The sequence below is a fragment of the Carassius carassius genome, chromosome 49 (genome assembly GCF_963082965.1).
Source record: "Carassius carassius chromosome 49, fCarCar2.1, whole genome shotgun sequence".
NCBI classification, from domain to species: domain Eukaryota; kingdom Metazoa; phylum Chordata; class Actinopteri; order Cypriniformes; family Cyprinidae; genus Carassius; species Carassius carassius.
Genome location: NC_081803.1, coordinates 19,348,252 through 19,375,463, shown reverse-complemented (window position 1 = coordinate 19,375,463; position 27,212 = coordinate 19,348,252). Strand labels below are relative to the sequence as shown.

Below are 27,212 nucleotides of genomic sequence, written 5' to 3'. Positions count from 1 at the left end.
TTTGTGGATGTTTTTTTTCCTCGGCCCTTTACTATGTCTTTCCTCTCTGCCCGCAGGAACTGCTCCAGCACACAATTATGTCAGAGCTCCACCCTCTCGCTGCCGTCCAATCAGAGCATGCACATCAAGTCTGAACCCGTCTCTCCTCCCCGAGACCGGGCCGGAGGCACCCCGGGCGGCTATGCTCAGCCTCCGCCCCCTCCACCGCCTCTACCGGCATCTCAGCCGGGTCAGCTGCGGCAGGACGCGGGCCGCTCTCCGGTTGACAGCCTGAGCAGCTGCGGCAGCTCGTACGAGGGCAGCGACCGTGAGGAGCACCGCACCGACTTCCACTCGCCCATGGGACTGCTGAGACCCTCTCAGGACGAGCGGCATAGCCCGTCCGTCAAGCGCATGCGTCTGTCCGAGGGCTGGGCCTCGTGATTCCGGACGGCTTTTCTATGCAAAGATTTCACTTTAGTATTATTATATTTGTTTCTGCAGAGTGTGAGTGCTACATCAAGTATTACAATTTATATATATATATATATATATATATATATATATATGAAAAAGGGGTGGGTGGGTGTGTTTGTGATTTGGGGTTGGGGGCATGGGACGTGCATCGCTTGTGCCACGTGTGGGAAAAACTAAAAAAATAAAATAAAATAGGATACATGCAATTTATGCAGTGTATACATGCATACAGGATTAAAAAGAGAAGTCTGGTACTCTTGTTTGTTAAAGCTACTTTCTAGTTTCAGTAATATATTATGCTATTAAACTATTAATAGAGGCATTGACGTGTCTCAGGGCTCGTACAAGTAATATTTCCGTGCAGACCGGGGCCTTTATGCTCACCGTCAATGCTCACTTGCAAATGTATGTTATCACAGACGTTGTTGTGTTGCAGGTTCAACGTATTTATGTAAATAGATAACAATTAGGCTTTTGGGTAAATGAGTCTGCCAGGATTTGCAGGCTTATTTACGATTAACGGAGTGAGGGAGAAAGCCATCACGCACCATTTTAAGACTAACACGTACCCGGGGCTGAGGAATGTACGCCGTTTAGAGTTCTAAATGGAATCGGGAAGTGTTCTAAATACACAAATTCTCTTGTAAATGTTGTTGATATTTCAGAGCTGTGTTAACAACGTTAAAGTTCTCCTGGCCATGTATTGCCTATCCCCGGTGGAAGAGATGTACAATACATTTTGCTTATATTTTCATAAAAATGCAGAGCATTTGTTGCTACCTGTTGACCGCATGAGTCAGAATGTGATTTCAAGCTTTGCCGATGTTGAACAGAAAGGTAAAGCAGTGTGAGCTCCAAAAATAAAGCCATATATACAATTTCACTTCAGGCTTTTTACAATTCTTTTTTTTTTTTTTTTTTATTGGCTGTTTCTTTAATTCATCATGTTATGAACATTGAATATGTCTCTTATTCTCACCAAGACAGCATGTATTTGATCAAAAATACAGTAAAAAACAGTAATATTGTGAAATAATATTACAATTTAAAATGACCTTTCTATTTGAATATATTTTAAAAGGTAATTCATTCCTGTGATGCAAAGCTGAATTTTCAGCATCATTCCTCCAATCTTCAGAAATCATTCAGATATACTGACTTACAGTTGTGCTGCTGCTTATTTTTGTGGAAACCTTATAAGGTTTCATGATTTTTTGATGAATACAAAGTTTCAAAAGAAGCCATATAAACAATTCAGGCTTTTCTTTTCTTTTCGTTTCTTTAGTTCAACAGAATAAGGACTTCGCAGACTTTATTATTATTTTTTTTTTAGCTTGCTAGAATCTGATTAGTAGTAGCAGATCATTTGCATCATATTATCTTGTGAAACAAATTTTTTTTATTAAATGTTATATTTATTGGTTTTACAATCTTAAGGGAACAATAAGATTGTATAATTTTGCAAACATTATGGTAACGTTACATTTGAGTGTTCCCTAAACGTTTTAAAAGAGCATTTAAAACCCGTATAAGAGGAACCAAAAACGTATCAGACGAAACTCTTAAAATGAATGACGTTTAGAGAGCACTATGAAAGAGATGACTTGGATCGAACGTTCTATTAACGTTACTTTGAGTGAGCTTTTGAGTGAGATTGTGGGTGTTTGTAGTTTTTGTATCAAAATACATTCGCAGCTTCAACGTCAAAACTAAAAGGAATAAATCTTGATTTAAACAGTCGTGAAATTTTCAAAGACCATGGTCCAGACGAGTTCATTACACAGCCTAAGCTGAGATCTTCAATTTCATATTTAAAACAGAAGTCTACAGTAAACTGCTTATGAAATATTTATAGAAAAGCATTTATGAAAATACAGGCTCATAGCTGAAATTTGGTGGAAGGTTCTGGTAAACTGTGATTCTGTGTTTGCTTTGATGGAATAATTCCCACCTTTATTTTTTGCTAAATATGCAGTTACATCGATCATTTTGCAAGGACGAATACATTTTCGAAAACATTTATAATTTTTTTTTACACATCTTTATTGTTGTAAGACTCGAAATGACTTTCAACACCTTTTAAATGAGTTAAAGTGTCGTGATTATCAGACAATTAATCATCATATACGAGGACAATTATTTTTTCTTCTCGAAATACAACCGGTTAAATTAAGAGAATAGCCCATTTGCATCTGAAGCAGTAAAATATAGTATTGTTTTAAATTAGAATATACTAGCTGTGAGCTGTTGTTTTTATAATATTACAAATATCATTCGGATTTGGAAAGATATCGTCATCACAGTTCATAAGAGCACAATACTCTCAGACAAATCTCCCGTGAAATTAAAACAGACGCAATTAATTATCACACATACTGTACGTGTGAGCTGAAATAAAGCTAGAAAAGAAAACTCGAAAGCACGAGGAAATTAATTATTAATAAGGTCAATTCACCTTAATGCCGTTTAAATAACTATTTATGCCATTAAAATTGCCATCAAAAACGACAAAACAGAAATCATTCCTTAAATAGCCTACCGAAATAACACATTTCTGATAATGCCCAACAGCCAGTAATTTCTTCATCATCTTTATTTCTGGAATACTCAAATACATAGAAATGAAGTACGAACAGATAGGCCTATATTTAATCTCTTGTTTAGCTAGTGGAAAAACATAAACTTTATTAATGTAAATGAATAATTGCAGCTAAAAATATATCAAGCTGCTCTTTAATATATGGTATAAAATAAGCTTGTATCTGTCTGAAAAATGTGCATTATAGTAGTACATCAACGATCATATAAATCGAATAAATCTGTGAAATTCCTGCTGCTGTTGAACTGAAGCGGCCGCCAGGTGTCGCTGTAGTATAATAACACACTCAAGCCGCATCTCTCTCACACACACACACACACACACACACACACTCATGGGTTCCTTTACAGAATAGACAACTGTCGAAATATAAAAACTCAAATTGAGATAACGAATAGCCTGTTCTAAAATGCATTAACTAATAAGAAATAGATTTTTAAATAAAAAAGATAATATTCAATAAAATGATTAGGGTAAGCACAGATTTCGCATCCAAATGTGTTGCATTAAAACCACTGAGAGTATGATTTCTTCGAGTTCATCAGTGACTACAAAGGTCTTTACCTTTGTAAATAGTGGATATGTCACATTCTACGTTTTAAAGAAGATATTTTCACCGTTATTTTAATCTGAGCAAAACCATCATGAGTGTTTGTACGTGTGTGTGTCGCTGTTTTATTTTCATGAACGTAGGCTACTAATAATGTAAATCAATAACAGAAAACTAAATGGTCGATCTAAATGGTCTTACCTATTGTAGCATAACTGTTTTGTTATAGGCCTACAGATGTTTAAATTTTAGATATTTTAAATGCATTCTTAAAAACATGATTTACTTTTAGACTCACATTTTCCTTTTTTTTTCTTTTTTTTTTTATCGTGATCAATACCATTTTACATTATGAGAAACATTCAAAGATGTTTGCGATTTGATCTTGTGTCCCCATGATGGACAGACTGAGACAGCCAGCATGAACTCAAGACATCTGACCGCAGTCAAACACACATCTGACGCCTGGAGCTGCCGGAGTCATGCTCACTCCAAACAATGGATTTGAAAATGAAATGAATGTTTAGGATTATTGTTAGTTATCTAGAATACATCCTATATTTAAATAGTAAGATTAAGGAAATGATTTCCTTTAGTCTGAATTCATAAAAGTACACAACTAGAACAGTTACATGTAAGTGTTCTAGTTGCAAAACTGCCTGACGTTGCAGCATATAATATACACATTGTGTTTTAATAAAACTCGACTGTTATCTTTAAAACTAAACTGTTCAATCAAGACAAAAATCCTTTATGATAATAATCCACAATGGAAAAACTGAATGTTTAATATTCTGACGAACAGCTCTAGACGAATCAAGATACTCACCTGCTAAAGAAGAAGAAGAAGAAAGAAAAAAAGGTTTGAAATTCTAAAAGAATACAGAGGAGCTCCTGAAGCAAATGAGCCCGCTGTTCTGCCTGGTGACAAACACAAAGACACATCAAGCAGCTGATTATCACAGGCGTTCATTTCTCACATGCTCTGATTTCTTTCTTCCAATAACGACATCAACATCCAAAATATGTTTGCTTCAGAAATAAACTCGTAGACCATCATCTTTCCTAGAAAATGACGGGTTTGTTGCACGAGACATTGTTTCGTCTGAATGTTGCAGTCATTATGGCTTGATTTGCATATTCAGCATCACTAATTTTCTTGCTGTATCTAAATATGGCTGCACGTAACAAACAAGACGACGTCATTGAACGTGACCCCCTCAAGCCCTGCATCAATTTAGTCTCAAAATAATAGACATTATTAATAAGAAAATAATTAAAATAATAATTATAAGTAGAAAAACGGCACTCTTAATGATTGGGAAATGAATAACATTAGCAGAACTGTTGAAAATGCCAGTAGATAGGCCTACGCATGAAAGACAACACATGGGCATGAAGACAAGTTGGAAAAACACATCGTTTTTCACCCATCAGGATTCAGGTATGTCACACCTGGTCACACCATTTGGATATTTTTGTACACTGAAGAGCTTCGTGCAACAGAAACTCCTAATGCAAATTCTGAGCAAGTTTGGGCAATTGAATGAAATATTAATTTCATCGCACGTATAATGCAGAGGTAGAAGGGGTGGATCAGAAATCGGCAAACAACCCCCCCCCCCCCCCCTCACAACTTGCAGGGCTCGCGCCGTACTTTCCATTCGCTCTCGAGCTCAGGCAGCCATGTGATGAAGTTCTGTTCTTCCCTCACACCTGCTCATCCTGGGGATGGAATAAGATGCTTTCAAACGACGATGCCTCGTGCATCTTCAGCAAACTAGTCGTGGAAGGATTTCGTGGATGTGATTTCTAATGGAGGATGTTCGTTTATCCGTTTCACATCCAGATGACCGGTTTTTCAGTGCCATGGGGAGAGTCCAAGGAGAATGTAAGTAGCCTACTTCAAGCTTCTAATTTAGCAAAAATAGGCCACTTGAAATCCGTAGCTTTAATCTCGTGTAGAATTATTGCATTTTCATAAAATAAAAAATAATCCTTTTTAAAACCTTTGGCCTGTTTTATTTTCTCGGGTGTCCATTTCAGAAAAAAAGAAAAGAAAAATGTGGATAAATCAGCCAATTCAAAATGTTTTATTATCTTCTAAAATAATATTTTGCTTATGAAATATGATTATTTTATGTCATTTTTAAATATTACCAAAGCAAACGCCTTTTTTAAAACAAGCATTGCTAACTGAAAGACTTTATTAACGCATGCTTTACTGACCTCCGAGTCACTGACTGTTTAGCAAAGATAACGGATCAATAAGTGTTAATTGTCCTCTGTGTGACGTCACGCCGAAAACCCTAAGTGGTTAATTGCTTCAGGGTGGTTAAATTAAGAGCTGCTATAAAAGATAACAGATATTTATTCTGATAACAGATATTTTCTCTCATTTAGTATTTAGGGAAAATCTTTTATAAGGGCATTTGTATGGTCATTTACATTTTCTAATGGAGTATGAAAAACATTTATATGTGTGTGTCTGTATGTGTCGATTATGTGTTGTCTAAGATTAACTGAATAAATATGTAAAAGAGCAAGAATTAGATTATTTACATACAGATATTGCTTTTAATTAGTTGTGAAATAATGGTTAGGAAATGTTGTGCATCTGCTTACATTATTTATTTGAGAATCTATAATAAGGCAAACTGAAGAATGAAAATGCTTGTGCATTATGATATTGAAATGTTTGCAGGCCTATTTACATTGCAACAGATCAGTAAATTATTTTTGACATGTAAGAGACACGTATTCTTGTCATATTGATTAATTACAATTCATAATTGCAGTGCAGAGCCTTAAAAGCGTCCCAAGAATGCCGCACATGCTGTTTCTGAAAACTTTTGTTGAACAAACAAACTAGAAGTTTCACTCTTGTGTCTAAAATTAACCCAATAGAACGGAAATGATGAGCTCTATAAAATGATCATAAATGAATGGGCAATATTTACTATCTGTAGGTGATTTTCAGGGACATTTATTACCTTTATGCGTACAAATATTTATCTAAATAAAAAGAGTAGTTTAGAATATTCTATAAAATAGTTAAAATGTTAGAAAAGCAGACATTATTAAATATGTCGGGTCAATTCATGTAGCCTACCCTTTTTTTTTACACCAATCCCTGGTTATTCATTTCTGATCCTGGTCTATATTCATAATTGCACTGCAGAAAATGGACAAGTCGGTGCGCGTCGCCGCGTGTGTTTCCAAATGGACTCTTAATTCCAAATTAAATTTGGCGCGACCTCGAGACCTCTGACCTCACGAGGTTTGTGCGTATTTTGGGCACTAGAGATGGAGCCCATTGAGTGCGTCAGTCCTGTCATCCGTGTGCCATAAGGACGTCATGGTGTTACCCCGAGCAAGAGGAGCGAAAATGCCTCCAGATCAAACCTGCGCGCATTTTACGCATGATACGCGACTGAAACCCAAGTACGCATGTGTTGACTCCCCAGCTCCGATGCTGTCTTGCGTTTTTTGCTGCGTGCCCGTTTATTCTCTTGCCTGGATACGCAGGATTTCATGCGTACCGCACTGTAAATCCAGCCAAGCCGAGCTCCGACTGGAATAAACGAATCATCGCTGCTATGGATGGATGTAGCAGGCTCGCGTCATGTAGGCTACTGTAGGTTTACCTAAATCGTTCGAGTCAAGAATTAAGAAGTTCAACAATTACGCGCGATAGCCAAGTTGGATGGGATCGATCTAATTTGAAAGGAACTTTCTTTTTTTCTCTCTCTCTCTTTCTTTTTTTTGTTTTTTTTTGTTTTGTTTTGGGGTTCAACCAATCACTCGCATCTGCTGACTTGGAGTAATTGGGGCAAATGGGCTTAATGCACTTGTTGTGGTGTGACACATCACGTTGGAGGCGTGTTGTTATCTTTGGTTATCTAGCTGTATGAGTGTGCTGGTCGTCATAAAGCTAGATAACCGAAAGTAAGAACCGCTTCTATCAGCATCTCAACGTGGAGCATTAAATATATCGGTGAAATATAGGCATTGGATGCATTGTTGTACGTGCAAACGCTTCAGGATGGTTTGTTTCATATATAGGAATAAAATGAAAGCTTTTGGATGAAAGGATGAATGCTAAGCACATAGGAGACAAAGGCGTAAGTTTGTTGTAGTTGTCAGCTCATTGGAACCCACGTGCGTCCGAGTATCGTTGACTCTGGACTTATTCAAGCTCCTCAAATGAAATAATTGGGACATAATGGGCTGGAGGAAGGAATTGGCAAAGAAACTCATCCTTAATTGATGCGGTCGAGCGCACGTGGGGGAGATGATGTGAACGCCCTTGGACCCCCATTCCCACGCTCGAGGGCAAGTGGGCAATGTCTTGTCTGGGGCAGAATATGACAGACAGCCCTGTGAGGGGGGGCCCAAGTGCGCCCTGCTCATCTGCATCTCTGTGGAGGGTGGAACAGCGGAGATGGGGTGAATGGAGGATGCTGGAGAGCCTGTGTGTGACGGGAATGTTTAACCTGATGCTGTACTTACACATCCACACACGACTCGTAAACTATTCACGACTAGGCCGACGTGGAGGCCCCAAGAGCTGACAACTGATTTAGTGTCGCTCTCTCACACATCAAGCAGATGCCTATACATGTACATTAGGAATATTGTTACCATGTTGTTCTTCTTTCTTTCTTTCTTTCTTTCTTTCTTTCTTTCTTTCTTTCTTTCTTTCTTTCTTTCTTTCCTTTTTAAAAATATACTTTCTATCACCAAAGCCTTAACATAGCTCCTGCTTTTATATTCATTTAATATCTTTAATTTAATATAATTCATTATTCACATTGGCATTTAGTCCTGTTAATACTATAGAAATGTTAGGAATTCCAAATGTTCTGGAATATATTATAATTTTTTTTAAAATAACGTTTCACACAGCTATCTTATAAGGGACCATACATTAATATTTTAAAAGATTTTAAAAGTGCATATATATATATATATATATATATATATATATATATATATATATATATATATATACACACACATTTGAATTACCTCATAGTTTTTGGAGTAAATTTAACAAAGTGATGCATATACTTATATTTAATAATATGTATTTATAAGTAGTATGAATTATAGTTTTTGGAGATAATGTATATGAAATGTATTTTAAGATTATGTTTTATAATTAAAAAGAATGAATCACTTCATAATTCATAATCAATGCAGAAAGGGGAATTTCCAGGGCAAACCATCACATTTATTTAGGTTTTATTCAATTTTTATTTTTTATTTGTGTTATCGTAGTGTTTTCTGCTACATTTCTGGGTTTCTGGGTGTTGTGTAATGATATTGACATTATATTTGTTACTGTAATGTGTATTTTATCATATGGAATCAGTTTTGATGGTCTGCTTGAACTTGAATTTGACCATGAAGCAAAAGCTGACCTCTGACCTTTTTTTTTTTTCCTTTGGGACAGAGGACATCAGAGGTCAGATGGGTCACCACTTGAGGTCACACTGAGGACTCGAGCTAAAAAAACAAAACATAACTTAGGGGGGAAAATCAAATATATTTCCATAGTGTTCAGGGTTGTTAAAACCTGTTTGCCTCACAAGAAAATAATAAGGAAACATGAAACTTTGGTGGTCAGAACATTTGCCTGAACACAATATACAATTTCAAAGAAATTATTTGAAATATATCATCCAAATCATTCTTTAGATCACACATATTGCATTTTATTTTTTAATGGATACCTATTTTGATTTATTATTATTCATTGTTTTGGGGTGAGGAGAACATAAAATGACTTTTGTTAAATAATATTTTACTGAAAAATAAGGAATATAATTACCAAAATTATAGCAACTTTCTATTTCAACTGAATAAAGAAACCATAAATAATTTATTACCGAAAGAGAGTGAGAAAGAGCACAAGAATATCTGCTAATCATACTGCAGTTATGATGTGCCCGCCCACTTTTGGTAAATCTGTCATGTGTGATGAGCTCTTGAGCTGATTGGGGTTTCCATGGAGATGATGAGGCGAGCCGACTATGAGTTGGAGGTGCCAGTGTGTCTACAGCAGCAATAAGTGTAATGAGAATCACCTTGTGTTACTGTGCTTTAGTCACAGAGATATTTTTATCTTAGATCTTTCCCGAGCAATTTATAATGAGAACATATTCTGGCATCAACACTGAAGGATATTAATACTGATCCATAGCAGTTGTTTATAAAGTTCAGCTGTATTTCACAGCTAAAACAAGCTGAATTTCTTGAATGAATGAATGAATGGGCTACAAATATACTGAGACTAAATTTCCAATACTGATATCCTGTGATAATCTTCTAATATTTTACGACAACAGCTGATGACTTTGTACTTCATAAACGTTGAGCCGGCTCATTAATACGAGACTCTGGGATTTTGATGGAGAGACACGAGGAGACACTTTTCCTTCAGTTGAGGGCAAACAGACGGATGCATTGATAGCAAGACCGAATAAAAACCTCTGAACTTTTATTCCTTTGGGACAGAGGACATCAGAGGTCAGACGGGTCACCACTTGAGGTCACACTGAAGACCCGAGCTAAAAAACAAAACATAACTTAGGGGGAAAAATCAAATATATTTCCATAGTGTTCAGGGTTGTTAAAACCTGTTTGCTTGGAATTATTAGTAACCATGGAATTATTGCTAGCATGAAATCATGAAATGAAAACACAAAGGATCTGTAATTATAAAAAAAATTATAAAACTATCAAGATATGTTTCTGTATTCTGACAAAACCAAAATTCATTTGAGAATCAAATATTAAAATAAAGCTTTTTTTTACTTCAGGGAAAGAAATAAAAGCATCGATTTGTGTGATGCTGAAAAGATGTAATTTGAAAATGATATTACATACAGTACATCCCTCGATTAACTGTCAGCGGTTCATGGGCACCTCCGAACACGTCATTGTCCATTGTGGAAGCGATGCTTCCTGTTTGCCACCATCTTATGGCTTTGGCAGTGGAGACTGAAAGGGCAATCCCAAAATGTCTGCTGGCACACACTCACACACACACACGTCGCACACTTTGCATATGTCACAGCACAATGGCTGCCCGTTACCATGAATACCAGTTTTCTAATTAGCACCATTTTCATTGATTTAGCACCCTGAGTTCCAGCATATGATTGGTGGTAATCACAATGCCTGGAGATTCTCAGGAGAGCCTTTGGCATCTTGTGTTTTGATTCAACGTCGCATGTACAGTATAAATCACTTAAAAAGACCAAATGGATGAAGATAGTTCTGCTTTTCTACAGCGAAAACAAATACGTGTTTTATGACTTCTTTTGCGTACACATTACTTGTATATTTGCATACATATCAGAACAGTGCACACATTTTAAACACGCTTAACATTTTATAGTATAGTGATATGAAAGAGAAGGATTTTGATTCCTTTTGGAGTCACATTAGTAGCATGCATGAATTACGAACAGAAGAAGTACAGCTAGATGGCAGACTTGAGAAACGCTGTAAATAATTCATTCAGATTTAAGATATTCATGCAATAATAGGTGCCATTGATACTTGTGCACTTGTGAAATAAATGCACAGATTTTGCTTGTGGCCTCTATTATTTCTTTTAGACTATAATCAAATACTGTCCATTAAAAGTTATTGCATAAAATTCCATACAAATTTCCCTGGTACTCAAACAGAAGGTCATGGGTTCGATTCCTCAGGAATATGAATTGATAAAATGTGTTATTTAATTCCATTCTAAATTTGGATAAAAATGTATGACAACTGTAAATTTAGACATTATATGTAAAATTAGATATTATATGTACTGTACCTCTGAATACGAGACATTGAGCTCACCATTATATTGGCTCTTGTGGCATGAAAACATAGTTCTTCTTTTCAACAAATGTGTTTTATGACTTCTTTAGCTTATATTCACACTAAATACATTTTAAATGTATAAATATCAGAACAGTGCACGCATTTCAAACATGTTTAACATTTCATAGTACAGTGATACCGAGGAGAGGAATTTTGATCACTTTTAGAGTCACATCAATCGTATGTATGAAATATGAAAAGAACAGGTTCAGATAGATGACAGACATGAGAAACGCTGTTAATAATTTACACATTTAAGATATTCATGCAATAATAGGAGCCATTGATACTCATGCACTATAAAACAATTGAAAACATTTTATAGTGAATTGATACAAGGGAGGAATTTTGATCACTTTTCGAGTCACATCTGTGGCTTGAGCATTAACAGATTTTGATAGTGGCATTTATTTTTCCTTTCTGACTATACTATCCATTAAAAGTTACAGCGTAAAATGGCATTAAAAGTTGCCTGGTGTGGCGTAAATAAAATGTAGCTTGACCAGTAGGTCATGGGTTTGATTCCCCAGGTTTGCATGAACTAAAAAAAAAATATTGTTTGAATGCAAAAAGTTGGTTTGGAAAAATGTATCGAAAATGCAAATCTAGAAATTATATGTACTTCTTAATTTGCGACATTCAGCTCACCATTATACAAAGTCTCGTTGCATGTATAGAACCACCTGGATGAAGACGTTATAGTTCTGCTTTTCTACAGTGAAAATGAGTATGTTTTATGAGTTCTTAAGCTTAAAAATTAAGTTGAGGTGTTTTTTACATTTTAAGTGCATAGATTTTGCTGTGGCCTTTGTTATTTCTTTTCAACTATAATCATATAATGTCCACTAAAAGTGATTGGATGAATTGGCATTAAATATAGCCTGTATGGTGTAAATACAAATGTAGCCCAACCAGCAGGTCATGGGGTCAATTCCCCAGGGATACATAAACTGATAGAATGTGTTGTTTGAATCCAATTAAAAATTGTATGGCAAATGAAAATCTGAACATTATATGTACCTCTGAGCTCACCATTATGTAGTAAATCTAACAGAATAGTATGTGCCTTTATTGTGGGTGTAATGTGAAATCTTTGTGTTTCTCTGCGTGTGTTAGAGGCAGCTGGAGCTCGGAGTCGCCCGCAGGAGGAAGTGGAGGCAGTGCTGCCTCATGAGGCTGATGCAACATGAGGTGAGTGGAGAGCCAGAGACCAGAAAAAGGGATGTGAACATCCTCTGCGGACCATTCATAGACACATGCACATCTGAGATTTGTTTTACCACTGCATACAAATCCAAAAGCACAAAGATATGCATGCAAATGACCAAAAACATGAGTGGAAAAATAAATAGAAAAAAATAATATTGGTGCAAAGAGTGGTTGAGTAGGGGTTAAAGGTGGGAGACACAAGCTCATGGGCTGTGATTATTATTTTAATGATATGGTGCAGTGTTAATGCCAATGATGTGTTCAAAAAAGACTTTATTGCACTGCAAAAATGACTTTGATTAGAAGAAATGTTTACTGAGCCAGAAGACTCAGCAATCACGGTATGTGTGTGTGTGTGTGTCTGAATCAGGGTGGTTTAGAAAACCAGGCCAAAGGCAACATTAAACCCATGACCTATTTCTTCAAATCAAGTCGGATGAATTGGACTGTTACATTAGACTCCCATTGAAGTTCTCTGTGATAGCAAACACTAATGATGCGATATTTAGATTATAATTACAAAACAGTGGGTCTGCATGAAGCTGAAACCGTTTTGTGTGTGTGTGTTTGTTTGCACAGAAATAGTGTTAATAATAGAATAAAACAAAATGCAAATATCAATAAGCAACAACAAAACAATCCAAAAATAAATATATTAATATTTTTTTTTGCAGCTAATTTGTTGATTGTTGCTAAACATGCACCGCTGTGTAAATATTAGCAGTCCAGATTTCATCAAAATCTTCCTATCCAACCATAAATGTGTATTTTGAGTGTGTGAGGTGGATTTGCACAGGCTTCATTTTTTTTTTTTTTTTTTCATGGTTCCCACCCAGGGAACAAAAGGCATGTGCATAATAAAACCATGCAAATACATGCAAATTGCAAAGCCAAAATAGGGGTATGGACTTGGTGCTTTCCTTTGTGATGCAATCATCCCCCTCACTGTGTACTTAAAGTGCTGGGTTAAGCAGGAGACAAAATGCTTTGAATGAACCAGAAAAGAGAACAAAAAAAGAAAAACAGGTGTCTTTCCCTGTGCACTAATGTTTTTACAAAAAAAACTTCTTCTTTAAATTAGCATATATTTATAACAGTTTTCCCCAAAAAGATAGATCATTTCTGTATCATAGTTAACTAAAACTGAAAAGAAACTAAAAAAAATAAATAAATGTTGACCGAAATATTTTTTTATTTCAACTAGTTGCCAAGGCAATATGTCTAATTTTAATTTAGTTTAACTCGATATACTAAAATAACTAGAACTAAAACTGAAATAAAAAAATAATAAAAACTACAGTATATAGACAAAAACACAGAAAAATGACTACAACTTTAACTAAAATAAAAAATAAAAAATTAAAACAGATTCAAAATATTAATAAAAATATAATAGTTTCTCAATGTTATTAAACTAACACTGATTTATATTACTTATATTTTAATATTTCTATGTATTATTATTTTTTCATTAATATTTAATTCTTAGACCAGAGTTTTGTTTTAAAATAATAGGTACAAAATGCTTCATGTTTAGGCCGCATGTTCTACAGTATTAATTTATCGGCATGTCTGTCCCACTATTAAAAGTGGATTTTCATACCCCAGACAAGACGTGCTTCTCTCTCAGACACAATATGGCGAGATGTGCACAGGCCCAGCGTGCAGACAGACGCCTCACAAGCTTCTTATAATGCGTGTCGACATTAACATTCTTGCATGTCTAATGCCGGGCTCGCAGCAGACACATAGTGTCAGGAGAGCGTGTGAATGAGGCCGTTATAGTCAGCACCATTTTAAAGATTTATTAATCTGTGTGGGCCTCATCTGAAAATTGGAGCCTGGATGCTGAGCAGCTCTGCTGGGCAGATGGGCCGACTGCAGACGTTCAGCGCTGTGTGTGTGTGTGCATGATGCAGTGCTGACGGCCATAGAAACACACACTGCAGAGCTGCACGTTATTTCGAAAAGCACATAAATTAATTGCAGAGTTGTTTTAAATAGATTGATAAGCTGATATAATGAAATATGCATGAGAAATTAAATTGAAAGGGAAAAGCTTGGATGCAAGAATTCATACTGTCAGACTGACTGTTTTAGATGCATTGAGTTGTAGCCCAACAGATCTCATGTTTTCGTTTGCTCTGTGTTAATGCATTTTGCACAAAGTTTGAAGGCTGTTTTAAACGATATGTGCAGTGATGCTGTGGAGGAGGAGGAGTGTGTGAAGCTGGACTTAAATTTACATGCTCTATAATTCCAGGATTACTTTAAACCCATTTTGCACAGGGATTTACATCTGAAATGTGTTGTGTGAAAGTTTGTATCAAAATCATTGATAACACATGGCTGCATGAATATACGTACAAGTGTAAGCTAATGGAAACCATTTTGTCTATGTTTTGCTATAGTATAGCTATAACATGTCTTTTTTTTTTAGATTTGATGATATAAATTTCCACAACAATTTCTGTTGCTGCAATGTATGCTATGGGATCCAGTATTCAAATATACATTTTCAAAAGTATCGGGTGATAAAAAAATTTACTTTTACTTCAATACTTTTAGTCAACAAGGATGCATTAAAAGAAATATATAATGCTACAAATTGTATATCAAATAAATCCTGTTCTTTAAAAAGTAAAGTGTACATTTTAAAATATATTAAAATAGAAAACACATTTTAAAATTTTATTTTCTTTTAAATAATACAATATTACTATTTTTACAGCGTTTTTGTTTAATTAAATCCAGTCTTGGTGAGCATAAAAGACTTCTTTCAAAAAAATTAAAAAATCTTACTGACCCCAAACTTTTGAACAGTATCATGCATTTAAATTCCATGCACTTGAATGATTTAAATAGCATGTGGCATATATTTTGCGTTGGCAAACAGCAGTTTTACAAGCTTTTATGATCAGTAAAAAGGTCTGAACTATATTTAATGCATGAAGAGATAGTCAAACTTGGAAGTTCTGGAAGTTGTGGAAGGGAAAGTCTTGGTCTAGTGATTAGAGAGTATGACCCCTAACCCTAGGGTTGTGGGTTCGAGTCTCGGGCCGCAACTGAGGTGCCCTTGAGCAAGACACCGAACCCCCAACTGCTCCCCCGCCGCTGCAGCATAAATGATGCCCACTGCTCTGGGTGTGTGTTCACTGCTGTGTATGTGTGCGCTTTGGATGAGTTAAATGCAAATCACGAATTCTGAGTATGGGTCCCCATACTTGGCTGAATGTCACATCACATTACTTTAATTAATTTAGCCTATTTCTAAACACATACAAATGCAAGTGTGACAGGTCAAGCCATATTCAGCTTTTAAACACTCTGCTAAATATATATTAGATTACTAAGAATCATTTTCACTTGAATCTCTTATTTTAATGCTAAAATCATTTTGAGATGTTTTTTTTTTTTTTTTTTTTACAATACATAAGTTCGAGTCCCTACTGGTCATTCCTCTCTTAATGTCTCTCTGCTGAAGTGAGTGGCGATTAAGCAGCGATATTTCATCCTTACCAGAGACACTGCTCTCTCTCAGGTCCCATGATGGAGTTCTGTGTTAAGAGTGTCGATGGAGAGAAAAAGGAGGGGAAGACAAATTGGAGGGGGCTTACAGTGGCTGAGTCAAAGGGTCCATTGTGCTGGGGCGAGGAGCAGAGTTAATCAGGAGACCCAACAGTAATCAACGGTAGAGTTTGGGACGGACAACTGCTTGGGTAAACATCCATTGTTCTTGAGCTGATGTACCAAACAATGCCAGCATTGTCCCCGGGTCTCTCATTAGGGTGTGCTGGGGGTTACGAGCTCTCGGCTCGGGCTGTTAAGAGCTTCGGAAGCGGATGGGAACCAGAGGGGTAAAGCTGAGCGGAGGGGGAGAGTCCCTCCGCCACAAAACCTTTTGGCCATGGGCCGCACAAGCCGCAGGAAAGAGAGAAAGGCCAAGCTTGTCATGACATCTTCACGTCAAAATCTCACGGAAGGCTCTTGTTGGAGGAGTGTGTGTGTGTGGGGGAGGGGGGGGATTCACAACAGGAGAGAATGACATGAAAATCTATTAGAATGGGAGTTATGGTAATCTGTAACCAATATCAATAAAATCCAGATGGTGTCTACACAAAATACGTCCTATTTTGTTTCTGGTGAAAATAGGCATATTAAAGCTATAAACCGTGTGTGGCACTTAATAATAATCATAATAATAAAAAGTTACAAATAATATATATTCAATAAATTATAAAATGTATTAATAATGAAACCATAATTAACTGCTGAATCAAAATTAAAGCTTCACTTTGAGTTTTGTTTTGTTTGTTTGTTAGAAATGAACAAATGTCATTAATGAGCAAGAAGGCTACACTAAAAAACTGTCTTCCAAGCTGTTTTTTTGCCTCACCCCGATTCATTATGGTAAGCATACAGTAATCCTAATAATTTTGACTGTCTAGTTCCGTCATTCATGCGCAATGGCGTAGCCACAGGTGTGCCAGGGTGTGCACACCTGTAGTCTCGCGTTGTCTGAAGGTCTGGAATTCATGGCAGCTTTGATTGGCCAAGGCCCTCCCATGAGGCTGTGTGACCGACGTATCAAACAACCAATCACAGATCATTTCGTTCATCCTCACATTTTGAGCTGTTGAAATGTTGCATGACATATTTTAAAGATTCTATGCAGGCGGAACGTTAAAGAATGCGACACACACGTCATATTCTTTCTTAAAAACCTTTGCTTTGCTTATAATTCATATTTGTGTTATATCAGAATTACTCATAACTTTCAGTTGTTAGTTACGGTAATATTGAACATAATGCAAATATTAAAGGTCCCCATGACAAAATGATGACAATTAGCAAAACAGTAAGTGCTTAAATTGCATGGAAATGTCATGGATACATTTGGCTACTGTTTTTAGCCTATTTCTTGGCTTGTTTTTTTTTTTTTTTTTTTTTTACATGAGGATTTTTAATGGTGTTTCTTGTGTGTGTGTGTGTGTGTGTGTGTGTGTGTGTGTGTGTGTGTGTGTGTGTGGGTGTGTGTGTGTGTGTGTGTGTGTGTGTGTGTGTGTGTGACCTCCTGATTCAGAGAATTATGGATTCATCCTTCTGGATGACAAATCTGGGTTCCAGCCTTGGCACACATATGCAGTAGTTCCTATTCTAAGCACTCAAGAGAGAGAGAGAGAGAGAGAGAGAGAGAGAGAGAGGTTCATGTAGCACTCTCCCATGAAGAAAGCATGTTACTAAATGTAATTAGACAGCGGATGAGTTTGGCGCAAGGATAATTTCCCCCTCATACCCTTTCATCTTCCTGTTCTCTCCCCCACCTAATTTTACATAATAAGACACAGCAGGCATAAAATCCCTCCTTAAGTCATGACATGGCCTCTATATGTGTGTTTAATGAGTATGTATGTGCTGGAAATGGGGGTCTTTTGTTCATTTTAGAATCTGGGAAATTTATGAGCGCTGCAAACCATTTATCTACTATTTTGTGTGTGGGAAAATGGACACTCTTTCATGCCATTGCTTCAGTCAGTAGTATCTCTGTTATCTCAGAAAGCACATTGGATCGAAAACTCATCGTTCTGTGGGGGTAATATTCGGCTAGTGTGTGAAATGGGAAAAGAGGAACTATAGCATCCGCCTCCCTGAGCCATTAAACCAGGACAGGGCTCAGAGAAAGGAAACTGGGGCTATAGGGGTCTACTTTTATTCTTTAAAATAATATGAACTGCTGAATCACTTTAAAAGTCAGTTTTTTTAGTTTATGAAAACAAGCACCTCTCTAATTTAGAATAATGTGTGCTTATGTTATGAATAATGAGCAACAAGACCAGAAACTAAATAATTTGTGATATGATTAAAAATGTAATTTACTGTCTGGTTAAGTTTGTCCATCAATTTTCCTAGGCACCAAGACTAGAAACATTATAAAAGTAAATAGAATAAAATTAGATTTTGATGTGATTCAGAATAATTCCAATAACTCAAATAATTATAAAAATAGTTACTCAAATAACACTCGAGTTAAAAAATAAAATAATAAAAAGAAATAAAATTGCTGCTCATATATAGATTACATTTTTAAAATAACTAGTTCTTCTTTAGAATAAAGAAGCAGAAAAAAGAAGCATTTTGTAACTGTACATTTTTTGTTAAAATATATACAGTATATACAGTACAGACCAAAAGTTTGGAAACATTACTATTTTTAATCTTTTTGAAAGAAGTTTCTTCTGCTCATCAAGCCTGCATTTATTTGATCAAAAATACAGAAAAAACAGTAATATTGTGAAATATTATTACAACTTAAAATAATAGTTTTCTATTTGAATATACTTTCAAAAAAAATATTTTATTCCTGTGATGCAAAGCTGAATTTTCAGCATCATTCCTCCAGCCTTCAGTGTCATGTGTAACATCCAGTCTATCACATGATCATTTAGAAATCATTCTAATATTCTGATTTATTATGAGTGTTGGAAACAGTTCTGCTGTCTCATATATTTGATGAATAAAAGGTTAAAAAGAACTGCATTTATTAAAAAAAAAAAAATTCTAATAAGATATATTTTAATAATATATTTTCTTTACTATCACTTTTTATCAATTTAACACATCCTTGCTGAATAAAAGTATTGATTTTATTTAAAAAAAGAAAGAAAAAAACATTACTGACCCCAAATTACTGACCAGTATTTAATATTGTTATTACAAAATATTTATATTTTAAAAACATAGCTTCTTTTTTTTTTATTCATCAAAGTATCCTAAAAAAGTATCCCATGGTCTGAAAAAATATTAAGCAGCAGAACTGTTTCCAACTTTGATAATGAATCATCATATTAGAATAATTTCTAAAGGATCATGTGATAATGATCCTAAAAATTCAGCTTTGCATCACAGAAATAAATGATAATTTAAAGTATAATAAATTTAAAAACAATTATTTTAAATTGTAATAATATATCACAATATTACATTGTTTTCTGTATTTTTGATCAAATAAATGCAGGCTTGATGAGCAGAAGAAACTTCTTTCAAAAACATTAAAAATAGTAATGTTTCCAAACTTTTGGTCTGTACTGTATATATATATATATATATATATATATATATATATATATGTGTGTGTGTGTGTGTGTGTGTGTGTATTACATTTTTATAGATTAAAAAAAAAAAAAATCCTTAATAATAGGACCAGAAATGTTTAGTATATAGTTTATAACATTTCTGTTCTGTTTTAATATATAATAACATTAGTTATGATATAGGTTTTATATAATATATATATAATATAAAACCTATATCATAATGTCTCGGTTACGTACGTAACCCTCGTTCCCTGATGGAGGGAAAGGAGACGTTATGTCGAACGACATATGGGGTCTCACTTGGGAGGCCAATCATCTCTGAATTTAAGAGAAAACGCCAATGAAAATTGGCTAGTGGATTAACACACCTGAGCCACTCCCCGTGCCAACGGGTATAAATAGGGAGACAGGTGCATCCACTCATTAGGTTTTACGCTGAGGAGCCGAGAACGTGTCCCGGCAACAGCGAACGGTTCAAGGTTGTGGCATGGGGACATAACGTCTCCGTTCCCTCCATCAGGGAACGAGGGTTACGTACGTAACCGAGACGTTCCCTATCTGTCGGTCACTACGAGTTATGTCGAACGACATATGGGGTCCTATGGAAAACGCCACAACCTGAACATCGTCACAACCCTGTGGCGCTGCAATTGTCGACAAGCCCTGGCGTGCCACAAAAGCTACGCTTAAGGTCGTAACCTTCCCAAAGCCCCTGCGCAAATTCAATGACCTTGGTACCGAAGGGGCCAAAGGGTGAGTACATCGCTGCTGGAGAAGACCACGCTGCTGTTCCGCCCACATAAAGTTAATGGAAGGGATTTCAACCTTCAGAGAAAGATTGCTTCAAATCTTCCCTATTTGTTCTTTCAGCTGGCAAGACAATGGGGAAGCGAGCCTAGGAAAAGGTCGCTACGGAGACCACATCCTACCCGTAGGGAGGTGACATGTGGATATACCGATATGGACTGACCCAGGGGGCAGTACTACATATGGAAGGGGTCTCTGAGGCAGGTCCTACCTTGGAGTAGGGATGGAACGGCTGCCAGAAGAGACTGACAGAACGGGTCTGTCAAGGGAAGAAACGAGTTTGCCAAGAGGGAAACCTTACCGTGGAAGAATACACATATGGGATTACCCGTAGGGAACCAAGCCATATGAACACCTAGCCCAGTACAGGGGCTGACCGGAACTCCAGGAATGCTAACGCCAGTACTGGGCCTGGCGACAGACTGCTCCGCCAAGTCTGACTGCCGAGGGTGCTGGAGGATGCTCGACCAGGGTACGCCAACCGGGGAACTCTACTGGGAGAAGAAAGGCGCTCACATCCCCGTGTTAGGGGGAATGGCGCAGCAAGCGTGACACCCAGCCAGCCCTTCCCGCTAATTACCTGTTACCCAACACACGGGAAGAAACTGGCTCCACACGGAGGTTGTAAAACCTTGCAAAGGTGTTAGGTGTCGCCCAGCCCGCAGCTCGACAGATGTCTGAAAGAGAGGCGCCGTGCGCCAGTGCATAGGAGGAGGCCACACTCCGTGTGGAGTGGGCCCTCACCCCCAGGGGGCACGGCTCGCCTTGGGAATGGTAAGCCAAGGCGATGGCATCCACTATCCAGTGGGCCAACCTCTGCTTAGAGACAGCCTTCCCCTTCTGCTGACCTCCAAAGCAGACCAGGAGCTGCTCAGAGCCTCTAAAGCTCTGGGTGCGGTCCACATATATGCGAAGCGCTCTTACGGGACACAGCGACGCCAAGGCTGGATCTGCCTCCTCCAGGGGCAGCGCTTGCAGGTTCACCACCTGGTCTCGGAAGGGAGTGGTGGGAACCTTGGGCAGGTATCCAGGCCGGGGTCTCAGGACAACGTGAGAGTAGGCCGGCCCGAACACAAGGCACTCTTCACTTACCGAAAATGCTTGGAGGTCCCCGACCCTCTAGATGGAAGTGAGCGCGATCCTCCTGCGGGAGGAGTGAGAGGTCCATGGGGCGTGGCCCGGCGGAGAAGCTCTCACTGTAACCCTCAGATCTCCCAGAGCGCCAGCCGGCGGTCCTCTGCTCGAGCCAGAGAAACCGGGACGGGTGGCGACAGAGGGGTCTGCTGCACTCCCCTTGAGGAGTGAGAGACGCGATCGCAGCGCTGCCATGTTCATACGCCCACAGTAGACGCATGCATCATCCACGAGCGCAGCCTCAGCGTGTTGGACGCCCAGACACTGCAGACAATGCTCGTGACCGTCCACCGAAGACAGTAAACGACCGCATCCAGAAGGACACGGACGAAACGGCATCTTGAAAAAGACGCGAATCGCCCGTATTTTGCTCTTTTAGAAAACTGTCTCTTTTAGCCGAAGCGCCCAGGGGACTCGCCGTCACAGGGACACCGCTGTACTGCGCCGTCACACGGACCAGGAACAGCTTCTTTAAAACAAAGATGAATGGCTTTGTAGTGACTGCTCTCATCGACTACTCGGCTCCGAAGCAAAAATCTAATGAGTGGATGCACCTGTCTCCCTATTTATACCCGTTGGCACGGGGAGTGGCTCAGGTGTGTTAATCCACTAGCCAATTTTCATTGGCGTTTTCTCTTAAATTCAGAGATGATTGGCCTCCCAAGTGAGACCCCATATGTCGTTCGACATAACTCGTAGTGACCGACAGATAGGGAACTAATGTTATCATATATTAAAACAGAACAGAAATATATATTGCAATTATTTTAAGTAAATGTATATTTATTTATGTTTTAATAAATGTATAGTCATATAAATTCATCCAGCTTTATTTGTTAAATATTTGATTTAAAATATTTGATTGCATTATTCTCTGAGTTTTATGGCAACACTTCCTGTTGTCATGACCTCACGGCTGGCGCTTGGCATGAGCCGAGAGATAAACATCAATTATGACATCACTTTCTCAAGCTGCCTCTGTTTTGACTGCTGTATGGAGGATTCAGACTTGAGAAAATGACATAACCTAGCAAAGCACAATGAAAAGAAAGGCAAGTGTGTGTGTTTTGTTATGTGTGTGCCATCGGAGGGGGTGGTGGTGTTACACTACACCAGGGTTGTATGCGATATGCTGGATTAGAGTGGACAAAAGTATGCAAATATTGTTGCTCAGTTCTTACAAGCTTTGTGAGACAGTTTGACAGAGAGTAAAGGAAGACGAGATGCGTGTGAGGTTTTGTTGCCATCTGTGATGCTAACCTTGGGAAACTGTACCCTAATTAGCATAAGAATAATTGATACATTAAATAAGTCTTACAGTGTCAGGGTTGTGTAGAAGAGAAGCAGACACACACAAAGGATTTAGAAGAATAACAGAGAAATAAAACACAAATTGATGTATGATCACTTAAATACATACATCAAAAAGGCTATAAAACAACACACTAAAACTATTTTTTTTAATTATAAGAGAAATCAAAGTATATATATGTATTATTAATACATTTTGTTTATTATCAGGGTTATTATAGTTTAATACTTAAACCCATTAAAAACTGTTTTGTTACTTGAAATAATTTTTTTTTAACTGAAATAAAATTAAATATAATTTTTAAACCATTTCTCATTTTAATTTACTTTAACTTGATGTATTAAAATAACTAAAACTTAAAAAGAAAAATGACTAAAACACAGCCAAATGACAAAAAATTTAACTAAAGCTAAAATGAAAATGGAAAATATAAAAATAAAAACTAATTCAAAATATTAATAAAAACTATAATAGTATCACGATGATACTAAACTAACACTTGATTATTAAGGGTGAATTTATATAATCATTTATGTAATAAATTAATAATCTCATTGCAACATACAATGAATATTTTGACTTTTATACAATTTCCTCATATCTCACTTTTTCTAAATTAAGACTATTAATAGGAATAAACATTTCAGATATGTCTCTAAAAAGATAACGTAAACTTTTTTTTGTGTGTCAAGTTATGAGTCAGACAAATATGCAATGATCTGAGAAGAATCAAGAGGCCATAAGCCCTTCATATTCATAACATTTATGAGATATTTGTGACTCAACTACATCAAATACATTTGTGTGTCTTGCTCTTGCACACACACACTGAAAGGATAGTGGTGGTTAGGTGTGAAATCACGATGTGTTAACAAGACTGACTCCTTCTGTGAGCACACACACTCTCAGATTCATAACCCTTAAAATAGCATTTGTACCTGTAAAAGTTTCTCATGTTGGCTTCGGCTGAGCAATATATTTCTCTGATGCCTCATAGACCTGACAGAGCACAGGATCCGCTGAACTGAAAAAGCACAGTAGGCCTATATTGATACATTTATATCCTGACCGTAATTAAAGTAAGAATTAAAAGCGATCGCTTTCCCTCATCATGATCAATGATGGTTTAATTTCACTCAGAAATCTCATCTCATCTCCGCATCTCATTCCCACGTCTAAAGTAATGGGAGAACATAGCAAGTTCACCATAGCCAAAGGCCAAATGGACACAATTTTTCAGAATAGAAAAAAATAAGACAAGTGCAAAAGAATGGTATTAGAAAATGAGTTTCTGCTGATCTGTCAAGCTCGTATTTGTCTTCTGTGGAAGTGGATAACAGTATATCAGGAATTCAGTTTCCTCTTCCAAACTTCCTCCTGAACTAATCACCATGTGTTCATCATTTACATGGATTTAACCTCATACAGTCTTTAAGAGCCAACTCATGCAGACAAATGTCAGCAAAAATCAGATGCATGTACTTTGACTCTGAAACTGTTTGTATGTCGTATGTTACTCTACAGTTATAGTGCATTATTTTTGTCTTTTTAGGGTCAGCAGACAAATGAAGGATGCTAGAGGAATCATGGGAAGGATATGATCTGGATACTTTTATTTCACATCAGTGATGGTGAAAGTAACATCAATCATAGTTCACATATCATCATACGAAGATGGCTAAGATGATTCAATCAAAGGGTAAAATATATAATATAAATCAAATTTGCCTATATAAATGTGTGTGTGTGTGTGTGTGTGTGTGTATATATATGACTGAACACATGAACATTTAGAAAATATATATATACTGTATATATTCACAAGCAATTTTCTTTTTAGAAATGAAAGGTTTGGAGGAATTGGAGAAATGTGTATTTAACATAATGCATATGCTTATATTTAATGTTTTACATATGTATGTATTTTTATGATGATACATAAAGACTTACAGATTTGTAAATAAACACTTATAGTTGATCAAAATATGTTCAAGTTTCTTTCTTTTCAGGTGTGTGTGTTAATCTTTCATCCCAACAGCCCAAATGTCACAGATCATAAGAGCATGCAGTTTGCATTAATCAAGGATATTAATATAGCTTTCATACTTCACTACACGATACTGTATGTTATAAAACCCAAGGAAACTGAAAGAAACAAAAGCCTTTAGTTTGGATAATTAGCAGGTAAAATCATCTTTTGCTGCTTTGTTTTGCTAATCATATGGAGGTTATTTTAGTGGGAGGGGCATTAGCATTCTAGAGAGTGTTTGATTGGGTGAAAATTGTTATATTTATTCCATTGATTCTATTTTGTCAGAAGAGAAAAAATTTAAACTTATATATCTGCTAAACATTTTTGGGGCTCTCGAAGCTTCAAAAATGAACTTCAAATTGTGCAGCAAATGAAATAATCATTTACAATAAACTTTTAGAAACATGACTTTGTTATGGTAGAAATTAAGGGGCGGGGGGGTCTACATTCTTATTTAAATATGTTGGAAAACCACTATTCAATAGTGGAAGCTATTCAATATATTACAATTAAAATGAAAAAATAAATAAATAAAAAAAACATAATACATACATAATTAACACACCATTATTAATGATTAGCCAATATCAGCATCATTGAGTTGAGAGCTCTAGTGTCTGGTCAGTATGTGTTGTTGTGAGTGGACGCTGGTCCTCATGTTAACAGCCTCCTCTCATCCTCTCAGGAGGCCCTTGTTAGACGAGGTGCCGCTGAAATGAATTAGCTTGATTCACAGTCTTCTCCACAGCCTGGAGGTGAGGAGAACCACAATGTCTCTTCATAAAGACTGTGCAGTGTTTCTTTATGCAGAGCGTATATTAACTATCATTAAACTCTAAACAAGCCAATAATATTCAAATAAGCAGCAGAAGTTAACAATGTACCTCCAGTAATTAGCTTACAACTCTTATAAATGGAGAAGCCATGCAGTGGGCAGCACATAAGTCGTCTCTGGAGAAAAGTGTGCATGATTTGTCTTTCTGCATTACTGCAATAAGTATATTTTTAAACATGTTCATCTGGCTAAAATTTAACCATATTTGTTTGCTTTCAGGAAAAGTCCAAATGAAATAGCTTATTTATATCAGCTTGGTGTAAAATCTGACTATGAACTGTACAAATGTTAGCAGTTAGCAAATTTAGGCTGATAGGCTATTGAAACCATCATTAAACCCAATCTATATTAACACTGAACAATCACACTGCAGGTTTGAAAAAAGGTTCAAGAAATGTTCCAAATAGTAATACAAATACACTAAACATTCTCTTACTGTAGCCCCGCCCAGTACCCAGTATGTAATATATATATAAAATGCATCAATTGTCACATCCTGGCAAAACCAAAGAAATATAACTGAAACCACACCAACAAACCTTGATTTGCTACTTGCTATGCTATAAAGTTGCAATAAATATAGAAGAAGGTGTCATACTCATTCTAAAGCATTTTATTGGGACAAATATGTATATGCCCCTACAGACAATACATTTCCCCTAAAGAGTAAGTAGATATGCATGTCAGCTACAAGTTTACTTCAGCTCTTAGCTAGCATAAATTGCCTTAAAAAAGGCTTGTACTAAACTGTAATTTTGATTTCATAGGGTCTTAAAATATTTAAATAAACACATTCAGTTTTTAAAATACCTAAAAGAGAGTTTCGACATGAAGATGTGTATTAACTTTTTGAAAGCAAAATAAAAACACATATATTTCAATGCTAAATTGGCAAGAGTATATAATTTATCTAAACAAAAACTACAGCACATTTCATATTTTTCCATGAGCTATGGGGAAAGCTAAACTATGGCTTAACATATCCAGGGAAAATTAAATTTGGACATCTCAATGGACAGTGTGAGGGACGGGCTCTCTGCGAGACAGACTATTGTCCCGCCATGGTCTCAAACCCCACTAGGGTCTCTCCCCCATTCTTAGAGTCAGACAAGGCTAAGAGGTTTCCACATTCACGTCCACCTCAACTCGCTCCCCACTTCACCGCAGCAATGCATGATACCGGCTCACTTCAGCCCGCAGAGGAGGCCAGACTGCAGCTGCCTGTCTGGGGCTGCATGAAAGAACGGGGTGTTTTCGGCTCGGGCGGAGAGGAAAACTGTGAATACCCTCCCAA

At 36.8% G+C, this 27,212-nt stretch overlaps 1 protein-coding gene and 1 long non-coding RNA gene across 3 annotated transcripts in view; both read left to right on the top strand.

The window, feature by feature from the left end:
* LOC132132074 (myocyte-specific enhancer factor 2C-like) overlaps window positions 1-1,339 on the top strand; it is a 36,558-nt gene extending 35,219 nt beyond the window's left edge. For both annotated transcript variants that reach the window (XM_059544308.1, XM_059544309.1), the window contains one exon: window positions 57-1,339. In XM_059544308.1, coding sequence (XP_059400291.1) covers window positions 57-423 — 367 coding nt within the window. In that variant the 3' untranslated portion in view covers window positions 424-1,339. The remainder of the gene's footprint in view (window positions 1-56) is intronic.
* A 3,920-nt stretch (window positions 1,340-5,259) lies between these two features.
* LOC132132801 (uncharacterized) lies at window positions 5,260-25,035 on the top strand. Its single transcript, XR_009429085.1, has 3 exons — window positions 5,260-5,496; window positions 12,612-12,686; window positions 24,604-25,035. It is a non-coding gene; the product is annotated as an uncharacterized LOC132132801 (long non-coding RNA).
* The last annotated feature ends 2,177 nt before the right edge of the window (window positions 25,036-27,212 follow it).